The 15,538-nt window shown below is 44.4% G+C and overlaps 1 protein-coding gene across 1 annotated transcript in view; it reads right to left on the reverse strand.

Annotated features, from left to right (window-relative positions):
• SKI (SKI proto-oncogene) overlaps positions 1-15,538 on the reverse strand; it is a 115,404-nt gene that overhangs the window by 9,367 nt on the left and 90,499 nt on the right. Inside the window, exons 2-3 of the mRNA XM_009648120.2 lie at positions 1,327-1,452; positions 719-834 (exon numbers count right to left, since the gene is read on the reverse strand). Of these exons, the coding sequence (XP_009646415.1) occupies positions 719-834; positions 1,327-1,452 (242 nt within the window). The remainder of the gene's footprint in view (positions 1-718; positions 835-1,326; positions 1,453-15,538) is intronic.

The raw sequence follows: 15,538 nt of genomic DNA on the forward strand, positions 1-15,538 counted from the left end.
ACTTTCCGTTCTGTGACACCAGCAGTCCCACCTCTTATGGGTGGTGACTCATTCTTGTACCGGTTTAATTATGTTCCTATCCAAGAGCAGAATCTGGCCTGTAACATCAGCTTTCTGATGGGTCTTACAAGCTGAGGAGCCTTCCGCAGGCTCTCCTGCCCAGTGCTCTGCTGTGGCCCCCAGGACGACTGGCCAGGGAACGGGGTGGTCCATGCTGCCCATTCAGTCCTTCGCCTTGCCGTGGTACTGTCAACGCAGGAGGTAGCACGTGGCTGTGCTGGCAACATCCGACTGGCCAGCGCTGCAGAGCTGCTGCAGTCACCAACGGGCAGTCGCCTGGAAATAGCTGGCTGGTTGGTCCCTGACCACCTGCCCCGAGAGAGTAACCCCATCGTCCTTTAAACAGTGAAGCCCGAGAACTCCTGGGGACTGTACCCCAAAATGACTGTATGTGCGTAGGAGCAGCCTTCATTTCAGACTTTCATGGCATGTTTCACCTAAGAAAGCCTGTTTAATGAATGCACAAAATATCAGTACTTTTTTTTTCCCTTCCACAAATTAGAACACTGCAGCTTTTTAATTGATACTAGTGGACTGACTGAATTACAAAGCCACCAGTTAACAGTTCCCTTCAAGGGAACAAACACAAAGCAACTTGCTGACAAATAAATCTCCACAGCTGCTAACCCCATTCTCCCTTCAGTTCTTGTCTCCTTACCTGTCTCGGATCAATGCGGGAAGATGGGTTGAGAGCTCTTTCTCATTTGATGATACAGCAGGGGACCAGGGCCGGAAAGCTGAGAGACGCTGACGGGGATGGACACAGCCAATACTCTGGGAAGGAGGGGAAAGAAAAATAAGTAAATACAAACAATCTTTCAAACTATAAATCACAGTGGAGCGCCAGCAATGCTTTTCATACACATTCTGTTACCTTGAAAACCACTCCCCCACTGGCTGGGACCTACCTACTTAGCAGATTCCACTGGCAGAGGTGAACTGTACTCATGTAAAACCTCGCCTGTTTTTCTTTGCCAGTAAGTTACATGTAGTTTGCAGAGACCACAAAAGGCTCCTGAGTCTCTCAGGATCTTGTACCTCAAAGGCATGAAGGAATTGCTTCCTTCATTGTCACAATCAAGGTCAGCGAACACTGGAGGATGGCAAGGAAACTGGGAGGACTGTCTAGCTCAATGTTTATAAGGAAAAGGATAATTCAGAAAACTCGGGCAAGTTCTTTCACTCATTTTCTCTTCTGGTTTCAGTAGAGGGATGCTACATGTTCATTTGATCTCTTTTTTTGATTACAAAATATTCAGCAATCACCTTATTAGATGAACTGGATAAGGATCGTAACCAACTGGACTGTTTTTCCTTCTCAGTAGAAGCTGGAGATTGGGAAGCAGAGTCATCTATTTTGGGCTTTTTGGAAGCAGGAGGATCTGAAGGGACCTGAAACAAAGGCAGGAAAAAGAAAGACAGAATTACTCATTTTGCACTCAGCTTAGAAACAGGTTATAAGGCAAGAGCAAATTTTGGATTTAAAAGAAAGAAACACTGGGGTTTTGTCTGTGTTTTTAAACCTAAGGAAAAACAAAGGAGTGAAAACAAGGGACAGACACAAACTATGACATAATGCAGCTTCATTCCCTCATCTAAAATACTTCGATAAAGCGTAGATGGTGCAGGAATGATAGGCAGTAATGTAAGCAAGACATTCACACCATGTTGCAGAGAACTATCTGCCTTTTATTATTTTTGTATGCAGAAAGGTAAGGTTTAATGTGGTTGCTGAACTGGAAAGATTATTTTAAACGAGAACAGAACAGACTTTGTTATTCTGTTTGCAGTGGTTGTTATGCCGATGACTTCACTACCCCACAGCTGCAGTGGATTCTGGGGGTGCTGCCAAAAGCTGCTTTGCCTTTTCCACAAGTGGCTCAGCTTGGCCCATAAATCATTCTCAAGCATAAGAAAGCCCTTTGGCAAGCAAAACCCCTTTCCTTCAACACTGTGAAGGAATAAAATTCCTATAGTCCCAGCGTGGCTTGCAAAAAAATTGGTAACTACTGGTTTAACTGGTGCAGTGGGGATACCAGCTTGAAGCCTTGCCAGTACAAACATGTCTATCAGCAGGGAGGGAGAAGGTTCTGGACCTTATGCTGCATCATGACTAGGAATAGCAAGAGAAACGTACCACCTTCCGTTTCTGTTCCCTTTTCTTTCTTTTTGCAGTTCTGAACTGTCTACCTTTCCACATTCCCATTCAACCTGGTTCTAAGTAACGTGGCAGAACCACGCTGCAGTAACCAGTCATCGCTCATATTTGCAGTCATTTTTTTCATCCTTATGCCTTACCGCGATTTTTGTGTGCAAACAAGTATTTATACAGGTGTGTCTGTAAAACGCGAGCACGGTAACATTTGCAGAGCCTGAAATGCTTCAAAACCCTGTCTATTTGCCAACGAAAGGAAGGATCTTATTTGCCGATGTCTTGTGTTCTGAAGATCAGTCCCCTTCAAGGCATCTTAAATTGGGAACTCGGAGACTGCTTCTCCAAATGATTCTTTACTCCTGAACACTGCGCTCTAAAGGGCTTTACCTGAAGAGCGCATGAGGGACCGAAAGCGGGGTTATTAAAACGCACTTCTCCAGACTCCCACCTGGCTTCCAGGCAAACCCAACAGCGATGTCACTAGAGCAATGCCATCCCTTTTGCAGACCTTAATTAGGAGGAAATTATGAGCTCAGGTCCATGAACAGCCCGCTGCTTTCATGGGCGCAGGGCAGCCGCGTGGAACCGCGGCTCCGGCCAATGACGAGCTCCTGGCGGTTCCGCTGGCAGCACACACCACTCTCGCACCGCTTCTACAGCCCAGGGTGCGTAGTAACATAATCAAACCAAGTCTGGAGGTTTTAGTAAAACATTCCCTGGCACTCGGGAGCTTGGGGCAGCTTTCCATATGTAGCAGATGAAGAAGAATGACATGGGTGTGTATATGTGTAACCCCGAGTACAAAATTAGCCCGTGTCAGTGCCAAATGCCAGCTTCCATGGATTTGCAGAGGATTCTTTTCGGCACAGCTTCAGGCTTCCCGAGGGTTGAGTCCTGTAGTGGCTATGGCACGGTCCCTCCCGTCTAACTCAACTAAGGAAAGGCATTTCTAACTGCTTTTTGAAGAAAATGCAGGACAATGCATTGGAAAAGATTTGTTTTAGCTTTCAGAGATGCTGTCTGTGCAGAATTAGTGACAGCATTAGAAAGGTATTTGGCAAGTGACTGCTGATCCCAACCCTATCCACTGGGGATGGTGAGCTGTGTGGGGAGGGGAACTTGGGGTGGAGGGCGAGGAGGAAAGGGGGGGCTTGGAATGAAAAAGGCAACAGGTGGCAAGACTCAGCATGGAAACCCGTTCCTCCCCCCCCCCAAGGATCGGTACCACCAGGCACACATGGAAACAAGCAGCTCTGGGAAAAGGAGAGCAAGCATCAGGTTTCAGAAAGGTTCGAGGAGAGATGTTTCACTAGAATGCTCTCATTTGCATTTTTAAGAGAAATCATGTCTCATCTCCAGCTTTCTCCACTGTCCCCCTTCCTTCCCCTTTAAATCAAGGCTGACACCAAGATCAGGAGGGCTCTAAGCACAAAACATTGCAGTAGACCTGGGAAATGATGCTTAACCTTTTGTTGCCAGGAGCCAGTATTGATCTGAAAACATGAGCTGCTGCTGGGAAAAAAAAAAAAAAAAAAAAAAGCAGTAAACAAGGTGTGTGCATGGGGGAAAAATAGGTTTGCCTTTCCCACGAAGAGCTGGAAACGGGGTGAAAAGGTGCTACATGGGGGGTGTCGAGTTTTCTAACTTCACGTCATCTCCCACCGCAGGACTCCAGTATTCCTAACCAACTCGTGCTGTCTGAAGCGCTTCAGCTGGGCTCAGAGAAGGGCTGCTGCCAACACCATTTCCGAAGTGCTGTGGTGACCTCCGCCAGCTTTCTTGCCATCCACCATCCCATCTTGCTTACACAGATCATCTGCTGGTTGAGGCAGGAATTGCCTCTCAGTACACCCTTAAAAAAACCCACTGCGTATTTAAGTTTCATTTTAACAACGTAAAAAAGTTCTGGTAGTTTCCCACCTGGTCTGTGAAATACTGAGGCACTACATGTTGCTGTTAGTCAAGAAATCAAGTTCATCTCTGAAACTCATGAAACAGAAGGCTTCTGGCTACAACCTATAGTCATTAGATTCAATTTTTGCTCTTGCAGATTGCTACCTGCTTGGACATCCCGCTGGAAAGGCTTCTGTCCCCCTCCACAGAAATACTGTGGCTGTGTCACCAATTCAAAAATTCCTCCTATAAACATCCAAAGCAGGTCAGCAACGCACCATACTGCCCTCCTCTTGTTTTCCTCAGCCTCCTGATGCTGGAAGAGGCAGAAGCAAATTTGCTCACAACTATAGGAAGACACTGAGATGCGGAACAAGCCTAGATCCCCAACACCAAATCTTCTCTTCGCATGACTCACGATTACATCCCACTCTAGGACAGATTCCAGGCAACAATATACCCCACTCCGACACTTCCAACCCAGCCACAGCAGCCAGCAAACCTAGGTATTGGCTCAAATAGGGATGATTTTATTTCATTTTCTCCCTTTGCCAAATAATGAAACATACAAAGTTGCAAAAGAAATACTGAAAATCTGATGTAACTTTTTCGCCATCTTCATAAATGACTTACGAAAAACTTGAACCCAAACCCTAGAAGACTGAAATAAATATTTCCTTATTTCCTATTCGGTTTTTCTTCCGTTGCAGGCAACTTAATGATTTGTTGTCAAATGGGCTTTGCGCTGGGCTGAGCGATTTGTTAATATACATTTTCTCCAACCCACAGATGTCAGAAACCTCATGATACAAAATGGGCCCAGAAATGCTATGTGAAACATTTACTTCAGCTTTTGGACCGCTGTTTTCTGAAGCAATTGATTTTTGAGGAAAAACAGATACAGAAAGATTTATAAAGTTACTAAAAATAGATTTTAAAGGTACATTCCAAAGGGAAATTTGGGCATGTGAACTTTAACGTCAGCCATTTTAAAGCAAACTGAAATTAAGCAGCCCAATTTGGCCTCTAGCCAGCCAGGGCCACATTTGACATGTCAGATCAAATTTTCTACTTCAATTAAGTATTACAGTAACAAACCATGAGACCAGTAGGAAGCATTTTTGACCCTCTACTTCTCAAACAGAGCCCCCAGCGCTCAGCACCACGAACAGAACCAGCACACCAAGCAGCACCAGGTCAGCACCATACCGGAATGTTACTTTTCGTCACAACATAGAATGGAAAATGAGCCCAGAAAAAATTCTTAAATTTTAAGATTGGGGAGTGCTGACAGATATGATTCTTGGTGCCTGAGGATCTACCAAAACACATTTCCTGAAGCAATTCACTTTCTTTTCCCTACCTCATTTCCAACACTATGTAACTGGGCTGAGGTGATGACTTTTTGTTGTCTCGTCCTTTGCTCCGTGTCACCCAACAACGACTGCCGCATCCTTCCGACACTCTGTGATGCGGGCACCTATCCACTAGGGGATAAGCTAAGACCACTCCAAAGAGGACAGCACTCCCTTTTGGAAGGACCGAACACTAGTACAGGCCAAATCCTGCACAATGGTAAAGTCAATGGAACTGCCACTAGTCTTACACAACTGGCAGTCTAGGCCTACGTAAAGGCGTGTACGGACAGACGCATGCACTTCCATCTCGTCTAGAAAGCCAACAAGCACTGCTGAACAGGGCTAAAACTCTGTGCAACCCCATGTTCACAAAACACCAAAAACCCTGCTAAAATCCTTCAAACCTCAGTATGCTCTTTGTCAACCCAGGCTTAGCTCCGTTGCTCAGCTCGTGTAGTGATGCGCGTGGTAATGAAAAATGGGCTTCTTTTGCCTTGCGAAGAATGGAAAACATTAGGTGGAAGGATCTGAAAATATCTAAGAGGTCTCCTTGCCTGTGGAACTTTTAGCTTAGATATGTACCTTCAGAAGAGCAGCTCATGCCCCTTATTCTGATCTATCCTCTGCTGGTAAGATCTCCCCATAGCTGGGTCTAAGTTTGGCATCAAATTCCAAAACCTAATTGAAAACAGAGGTCTCTTAAAAGGGGGTAACGGCAAATGTTTAGCTGTATTTGTAACCTTTCCCAGGCTAGGTGTGAATGCATTTCCACGATGTGTGGGGAAGGATACGAGGGAAAAACCTCCGGGCTTCTCTGCTCTCCAGATGCAGCGATGCTGTGCCAGCCTGGTGCTGTAGCAGCTGTTACTGCGGCTCTGGGAACATCCGACCGGCTGGGAGCCGGCGCAGTGACCCACGCTGCACAGGGCTACGGATCCACCTCTTGGGGCTATGGATCCATCTCTTGGGGCTAAGGATCCATCTCTCGGGGCTACGGATCCACCTCTCGGGGCTACGGATCCACCTCTCGGGGCTACGGATCCATCTCTTGGGGCTACGGATCCACCTCTCGGGGCTACGGATCCACCTCTCGGTAGAAGCCAGACGGTTAAAGGGACAGAGCACGCTCTGTTCAGATGCTTTGATGAGGCTGGGAAATCTGTCCCTTGGCCCAGTCCACTCCTGTTAAAGATGGATTGGAAACGTGGACACCATACCAGCAGAATTCACCACATCCTGCGTGGCATCTTTGGAAATTAAAGATTTAATGTCCCCAAAAGCTATCCCAACACATAGAATCTGTATTTCAGTCTCTTAAAAAAATATTAACTGGGAAAAAAATACCAGGAGGCTGAAGAATTCAATTTCATATTCCGAACTCGGGTGTAAATCAGAAACGTCTCCATTGAAAACTCTGCAGCTAGAAATGTGTGTATAACCAGAGTAGGCAAAATTTTAAAAAACGGGCTGTAAATCTATAGATAGCATACTATCATTTTGTTCAAGCTATTGCTTCTGCTGCTAGATCATGCAAAGAGCTGAGTTCAGTTACACCATGAGAAAGGGTGGGGCTTCCTGCCTCCTCCTCTGATACCCTGTCTGGGTGTGAAAATTAAGCAGCTTTCTCATTAGGGGCACAAACCACAAGACCAGACGCCGGTCTGATATAAGCACGGAGAAACCCCAGAGAGAGACTGCTTGGGTTCAAAATGTGTCAGACATCGGAAGATAAAAATACATTGAAAGAGCAAAAAGCTGACAGTGAGCACATTTTACCACTAGCACCAAATGCCCACGTTGGCTGCTAAAGCTGCAACCCAGCCCATGCTGCAGCAGAACAGCACCACAGGCTCAACTGGTCTGTACCGGAGGTTCACGTAGGGTCCACTGGGTGAGCAGGGTCTTCCCATTAACTTAGCGAACCTTTGATTAAAAATTATCTGGTTTTTATTTAATACATTTTCCCTGTTAAAAACTATCACCTGACCATCCCAGCTCACATTTACTCATTTACTCCAAGGGAATCTGGAATTTAGGCAAACACCTAACCCAGCAACTGTCCTACAGAGAGCGGTAAAGGTGCAAGAACCCATCGGCAACCAACACATCTGCACCACAGGCCACGGAAATTCTGAAAGACTAGCCTAACACCTATTCTCAGTAAAACTTTCCTCCTTGGGTAAACTGAATAGGAAAGATGATTTTGTAGAGGACACAGGGGTGGAACACACAAACAGAAAAGGGCTTATGACTCCAAGTTTTGCTACTTATTGATTTATAAGATCCTAAGCAAATAATTTCCACCACCCTCGCCTAGGAAAGTAACACTAATTCTGTTCTACTTCAAAAGATGCGTCAAGAACAAAACCCTCTGACACTACAGATACGCCAGCAAAAATGTTACAGAAGTGCCTGAAGATTTTCACCTATTTCAATTTACGGATACCAAAAGTTTCCCAGAGCAGTGAAGAGCCATCTCTAGCAGTGAAGAGCCATCTCTAGCAGATTCATGCCAGCCAGCAACAGGGTTGTTTTTCGCAGACCCACCCGTTAGGTCCTTGCTGGGTTACAAGGAAGGGACTGGACAGGTACACATCTTATTGGGAAAACTCAGCATCATTTTAACACACTCGGGGAAGTCAAGGACCAAGTGGGAGTTTAATCAACAATCTTTCTCACCCTTCTGAGGTGTTCCTCTATGTGAGAATTTAGGCAGGACGAATGCCATTTTCAAAAGCTCATAAGCTGTACCAGAGCAAAAGCACATTAAGAGCCAGGAGGAGTCACGCTACTGAGATGCTCTACTTATTCTCTGGGTTTTGCCACGCTTATTTCACCAACACTAGCTTGCTCTTAAGAATAAACTTATCCAATAGACAAAAAAACCCCTATACCCAGTGGAAAAGATGGATTGAAACTACCTTTCCAGGCAACTGCGCTGCATTCAGTTATGGCATCTGCAAGTGAAGCATACGAGAATGCTGCTGGTGCTTCTTATTTGACTTGGCAACTTAGCTGTTAACCATTACTGGGACAAAGCTTTTAATACTTTATTAATTCTTCTTTGCAGGAAAGGCACTACAAAAAGTGAAATGTTGGGAGTCGAAGCACATCAAGGGAACAAAAAATTGTAGCCATTATTACTCTCATTACCTGCACAACTACTCTGAAAGCATCTTTCTACAGGAATTGATAGCTTTTCTTACTCGGTGATGAAAAGCAAATCTAAGCAACTACCGTAATCTCTGTATTTCATGTTACTAGTAATGCCTGAAGAGTCCTAGGAAAGACTCCAGAAAGTATTTGCATAGACCGTTACTGAGAGATCTGAGTATATGAGATCTGTCCCTACTCCATGAAGAGCGCATTGAGTAATACAAGTGGGAACTGAGACACAGAACTTTTAGGTTCTATTCGAAATGGATTTACTTCTTCACTCGTGTGACCACAGACCAGTTACTTAAACTCAGCTGACCTGTCGATATAAAATGGGTAATAAGACTTACCCGTTTTTAAAGGGTGCTATGAGGTTTATCTTCTACTTTTACTTGGAAGAAAAAGATGCAAAGTCTTATTTTAAGCACAATGAAGTCACGGCACTGTGTGGTAACTCCTCCTCTAGTCATTTTTTTTTTCTTCCAGAGCCCTAAGACTGGTTCAGGCTCCTGCTGGCGCAATGACGGCGTTGTGCTGCACAGCCTAGTAGAATGGCGTTGCAGAAGAAATGTGCCTTTACCAGTGACAGGTCTTCAAAGCTACCTGTGGGGGTAACCGAGACCACAATTCCTGAACTTGGGACCTGAGCTTAGAATTCTCCACGGGGTGCTTTACTGAACCGCAGGCCCGAGTCTACCTAAGAACAGGCTGAACCACACGAGAACGGAGCGCGCTCTGTGCTTCTCTGGTTGCCTTAAGACTTCTTTCAGATTTCTAGTTAAAATCAAACTAAAAAATGCAAAATGAGAGGTATCTTCAGTGTGGGAAAAGGGGCCCTCCATCTGCATCCTTTAAGCCTCCACGAGCACATCAACTGATGGATGGAACACTTGCTTCTAAAGCCCCTCCGTGACGTGGTCCAGAAATGATTAATAAGGTATTAGAGGTCTTTATAAGGGCTGCACTTTCACGTGGATTCAAAAAATAAATATATTCAGCTACAGATTGAAAGCTATGAAGGGTTGTCTCGATAATAAAAAAAGCTAAAAATAATGCTGCTCTACGGAGCTGTAAGAAGATTTACTGCTTGTCTACTGTATATATTTAAAAGAGAAAAAAAATTACCACATTGCAGTGTCAGTTCTAGGGAGTGTATGTAGCATTTGTTTTATTTTTCTTTTTTACAATTTTGGTTTCGTTGGGCAGGAGTCCAGACTTTCCATCTTCCCATTTTTCACTGCTCTGGTGGAAGCATAAGTACTCATTTTACCCTGTCATTTTGGGACGTGTGATTATGGGAAGTATTTGCTTTCTATTCTTGCCTTCACAGCACACATGCTGGCTGCCAGTGTGTCCCCCAAGTCTGACCTGTGGGGAATCTTCACAAACCACAGTCGAGAGCACTTTGGCGAGCGCCTGTTATGCACAGGCACAAAAAGGAGCTGTGAAAAAAAAAAACCAAAACCTGACTGGAACTAACCTGCTCTCCGCTCCTACTGATGAGCCTGCAAGGACTCGCTTTGCCTCTTCCTGAGAGGGGATCTTCTGGTTTTGCAAAGGCCTGCTTTTACTTTGCTGATAGCAATGTAAATGCAACTTCCCAGCTAGTCTAAAAGAATGCTAAGTAAAGAGGTAACATCTTAGTCATATGGTGGTATAGGAAGTTCATCTTAAAAAATGGGAACTTAGTTTTTCTCACACCTGTGCAAACATCTTCCAATTTCTATGGAACCACATCCAAAATTTACAACAGAAGGTGTGAAAAGGGGCTGGACTATTTCAGACACTACCTCAGTTTAAAGCAAATTCCTACAGAGTACCTTCTGATTAATTCATTTTGTAAAGGCAAATTTAAATTATTTTCTAGAACACTCTACATAGCCCCTGGCATAAGGCATCATCCATTTTCAAAGCTTCTTGGCTAGCATAAAAGAAAGAAAAAAATTTTCTCTCTTATCTCAATATTTGTTTCCTTTTATTCTCTTATTACAAATATTAGGCCAGATGACATCTGATGACTGCACTTATCCTAAGGAACAAACAGCATTTCTAAAACTTGTGGTATAGCAAAGCCAGCAACAACCTCCCAGGTAAACACCAGATCCAGAAATTTGATTTTGAAATGCAGGGAGGAAATGCAAGTAATCTCACTACTCTTTTATTTCACAAAGATTGATAAGCCTTTGGGGGTCCTTCTGGGCCACTGCAGACTTTACTGCAACTTGCTGACTTTTTCCTGTGAAGCTTGGTTAGCTCTAAGGTGCAGCCAGCGCGACCTGGAAACTTGCACTGAGAAAAAATGCTCAGCCAGTTCAACTAGCTGTTTGATCCCTCATCTCAACAATTACTCTTTCATTTCACTGCTCTGCTTATAAATCTATCATATAAAATTACTCTTTGATATAGATTTGATCCAATAAATCCTTAAAACTCTACAAACATTGACTTTTAAATGGCCATTCTTCTAGTCTCAAAATTCTATGAATCTTTACTAGTTGCTCAACAAAATCAGTATTTCCCCTGCTTCTCTGCTGCTTCTAGCTGAAATCCCCCGGCTATGGGCAAACATAAGCAGCACAAAACCATCGTAGCACGACACCCACTGCGCAGAGGGGAAGACTGAAATAAGCCAGAAACAAAGTAAAAGCCATGTGTGAATGGGCGGTCGGCTATCTCAATGTCAGTGTTAAATCCCTCAAATAAAGTACCCCTCTGATTTTATTTTTCTTTTAAAGAATCATCTGAAAAGATAGCTGATTATTTGTTACACGATGTACTTGCGTTTTGGCTCTTGGCTGATGCAGCTGGAAGCCTCTTTTCCACTGGCTAAGAGTCTGGTTTGCCCTTCCAGTGGAAACTAAAAGTTACAGCTTGAAAAGAATTCCCTGCCCTGTGGTTTAAAACAAAACAAAACAAAAAGTTCAACGCACACTTCCCACTGGTTGAGTAGAGCCAGCGATCGAGACTAGTATAAACCAGGTCAGAGGGGCTAAGAAGAAAGAATGGCCCCTTTTCCTCTGGGCGTTTTTACTGGCAGCAGTTGCCTGGGAACTCTCCCATGCACCGTCAATATAAAGGGGAGCGCGACTGACGGAGGAAAACAACCGAAGCGGGCACATACGCCTGCACACACACATGCACGGGTGTTCCAGGAAAAAACAGAAAGCAGGTCTGGCAGTTGGAAGGATCTAAGGGCTCGGCTCCTGTTGTAGCTGAAAGCTGAGGGAAGTTATGCCATCAGATTCATCAAGGGAAATCAAAATTTCCTCTATGAACAGATTTGCGTTGCCCAAACTTTGCTGAATTGTTAGTGGGGTCACAGTTCTGGTAATGAAAAAGCCATTTGCAGACAAAATTTTCTCCTCACGTTTTCTTTGAAATGAAACCAGGCTCTCTTGCTGTAACTGCACTTAAGTTCCAGCTTCAAACTCTCTCCAAGGCATCAGTTCCTGTATTGTGGAGACACGTCCACTCTGCCAGCCAAGAATCTCATTTTAGTTTCAAGCGTTACATAAAAGGACAAGTATTCCCCTTGCGATTTCCACTAATACCAGCTCTCCACCGTGGTGTTCTTCCTCAAGTACCAACTAACACATAATGAACTTCAGCAACCAGACAGTTTATGAAGCCAGGAACGGAGAGAGGGGGCTCGAAGTTGATGGAACACAGACGGGCTTTTGGTGCTCTTCTGTCAAGCTCTCCTGCGGTACCTGGGCAGGCAGCTGCCAAGCTCCAGACTGCCCCGATTTGAGCCCTTCCCCAACTCCTCTCGTGCCTGCAGAGCTCCCTGGGGCACAGAATCTGCCCCTGATTCAACACAGTGATACAACTAAAAAGCTACCATCACCCCACCTTTATTTTTAATTACAAGGACAGGCGTTTGTCAACAGAGACCTTTTTGCTCTTGGGAACTGCTTCCCCTTGGGTTCATCTGACTTTCATCTCTCTGTCTTTGGTTGGCATCTTTCCCAAGCACAAGCCATACTCACAGGTTTCATGAATATCAGGGTGACACATTATTTTACCACTGCAGTTACATCGTCCCATCCTGATAGAATCTGGTGTCTTCACAGCACATCTATGACAACACACTTGGTTGCTCCCAGACACATCCAAGAATCATGCATGTCTGAAGCCACGACACCTCCAGTGCAGTTAACGATGGCAATGCTGAGCTGTCAGGGCAACCGTCTCCCATCTATAGTCTTCTGTGCCAAAACTTCGGTAGGCACCTTGATGTTAATCCAAAACCCTACCACTCTTACAGCAGCGCACATCAGGCAAAAATACGATCAAGATCATGTGGACCAACTTTATGCATAGTCACCAGAGCTATGGTTTCTTGAATCATTTTGTACATTTAATTAGCTGTGCATTTTTTAAGACAAAGCACAAAGGTCTGTGTTTAGTTTTAAATCAGAGTAATTATGGGAGGAAAAGAAAATAGCATCTAAAATAAAGTCAATAAGCAGTGTCTATTTAACAATCTCTCACAATTCATTTGAAAAATAAGGCCTTCAGTCCTCACCCCACTCTTCGTCTTAACACCTAATCTGGTATTTGTGGTAGGTTGGTTTTCTTTCAAGACCTTTGCCAAAAGCCTGGCACATGTGCGTAAGCAAGCGACACTGAGGGGTGAGGGCAATGGAACGGAGTCTTTGTCAGCCTTGGCCAGGGACAAGAGTCTAAGGACATCATGATGAATCACTTCCAAGCCTGAAGAGCCAGTGGAGCACAGCAAATAGAACCCAACTTGTCTGCACTGTGAACCATACTTACCTGAATTTATTTAGAGGGCTCTTTCTGACAACCTGCTCCACATCCCCACCCTTCTACTTAATGAAAATGCATTTTATCAGCAGATCTAGTCTGGTTGTAGTGTCATTTTGGCAATCAACAACACACTAGAGTAAACACTCTGTGCAACAGTTGGGATCCTCGAGGCTACAGAAAGGCACCACTGCCCTAGGGCTGTGGTACATTTATTTTTCGCTTGCATTTCATTTTCTTGAGATGACCACAGGAAAGCTTGAGACTATTCTGGAAGATACAGTCTGCGCATCTCGTAACAGAACTGGGAGCCAAGCTCTTTGCTTCGAAGCCCAAGTACGGCAAGGTATAGGGCAACAATTGCAATTCGCTCAAACGTACTCACAAAGTCACCGACTGAGTATAACGCATCACCAGTGAGTCTGAATTTCCTGTTCTAACCAATGGGCAATGCAGCTTTTAAAAACAAAACTGCTTTAAATATATATTGGTGAAAGTACACTGTCAATACATTGATCGTGGATTAGGAGTTACAAATCCTACTAAGGTTAAAAGACAGTGCAAAATGGAAAACCCCTAGTCCCAGTGAAACCAAATTGTGCAAGGCCTCAGTTATTTATCCCGTTCTCATGGAACCTACCACCATGAGTCTTTTTATCAAAAGATGACTACATTTTTGACTGAAGTAGTAACCACATAGTTAAGGATATTTTAGGTGCCAATAGCTTTAAGTAAGATACTGAGCAAATTTAATATCATTAAAAGGAGCTTGTCTTTCCTTCATATCTTTTCAGTCAAGGCAGGCCATTTCTGTAAGAACGCACTTTTTGAGGAGTAACTTCTCACCATCCATATATAGGAGACAGGAAAAACCTAAATTATTCGCTTACAAAATGTTTTGAAAGCTACAGACAGGCAGATGCTTCCCTAAGCACCCGACAACTAACGTGCTCTACGATTCTAAGAAAGCCACAAGAAGCTCATCTACTTTAAGTAACAGTTATTACTTCTGAAACCTCCCCAGAGCTCCGAGGATAAAGGCAGACGACCAATTACAGCCTTAGACTCTCCAAGCTCATTTTGCTGCCTTCAGAAATAAGCATCACATGCTCCTTCCACCAGATGCTGAGTTAAGGGGGAGTGGGTGGGGGGGATGGTTTAAGAGGGGAGGGAGGGAGGAGGAGAAATGAAGGAGAGGAGAGGGCCCTTTAGTTCACGCTTTCCAGCAAACCCATGCAGCAAATCAGTCCCCCTCCGTCAGAAAGGGTTTGCTTCGGAAGAACCTTTTATGTTCCAGTGAGTGACTTGCCTAAATAGAACTAATTTTCGCTGGGACATTCACCATGCAGGAGCAATACACTTAGAAAAGGACTTCTGTCCTTCAGAAGGGCTAGTGATACTGAGAAAAGAGAAACGTTTGCAACAGTTTCAAAAAAATTAAAATAACTGAACAAAATATTACCCCCCACACTGAGACGATGACCATCAACACCAATACTACCAAAGAAGCGTTTAGCAAATTGTCTCATTCAATGTACAAAATTTTGACAGAAAGCCGACCCGATTTTTTTCTTTTTTTCCAACATAAACTCACCTTTTGACTACAGGCAAGAGATCGAAGAGGAAATGCCCACAGAACGTATGTGAATACGTATAGACAGAGATACACAATGTATTTCAAAACAACTTTTTTGTCTATCATCAAGCAAGGGAGCAAAAGGTAATTTGAGGAGAAAAATGGTAGGGGAATGGGATGGACAGGAGGGGGAAATCTGGGATGCTACAAGGTGGCTTTCAGTTCTCGTATAATGTGACGGATTTTAAGCCTTTGGGGGAGAACCGGTTAAGCAATATTACAGTGCAGCGTGACTGAGCAGCCACATGGGTTGTGTCTGCTACAACTCTATTAATAGGAGAGAAGATTAGAGAGGGTTGGACTACATACAGTCTCCATCTACCAATCCACCAATTCCTGCTTTCTCTCAGCTGCCGCATTTCTTCTCACCCCACCAGAGGCTCCTGGGGATGCCAGGATGCAAACAGCACCCCAAAAGGGCCCACAGGAGCAAACTGCCCCACGGGACCAGACCCCAAAAGGGCCCACAGGAGCAAACTGCCCCACGGGACCAGACCCCAACAGGGCCCA

Source organism: Egretta garzetta, unplaced genomic scaffold (assembly GCF_000687185.1).
Source record: "Egretta garzetta isolate BGI_Z169 unplaced genomic scaffold, ASM68718v1 scaffold61, whole genome shotgun sequence".
NCBI classification, from domain to species: Eukaryota; Metazoa; Chordata; class Aves; order Pelecaniformes; family Ardeidae; genus Egretta; species Egretta garzetta.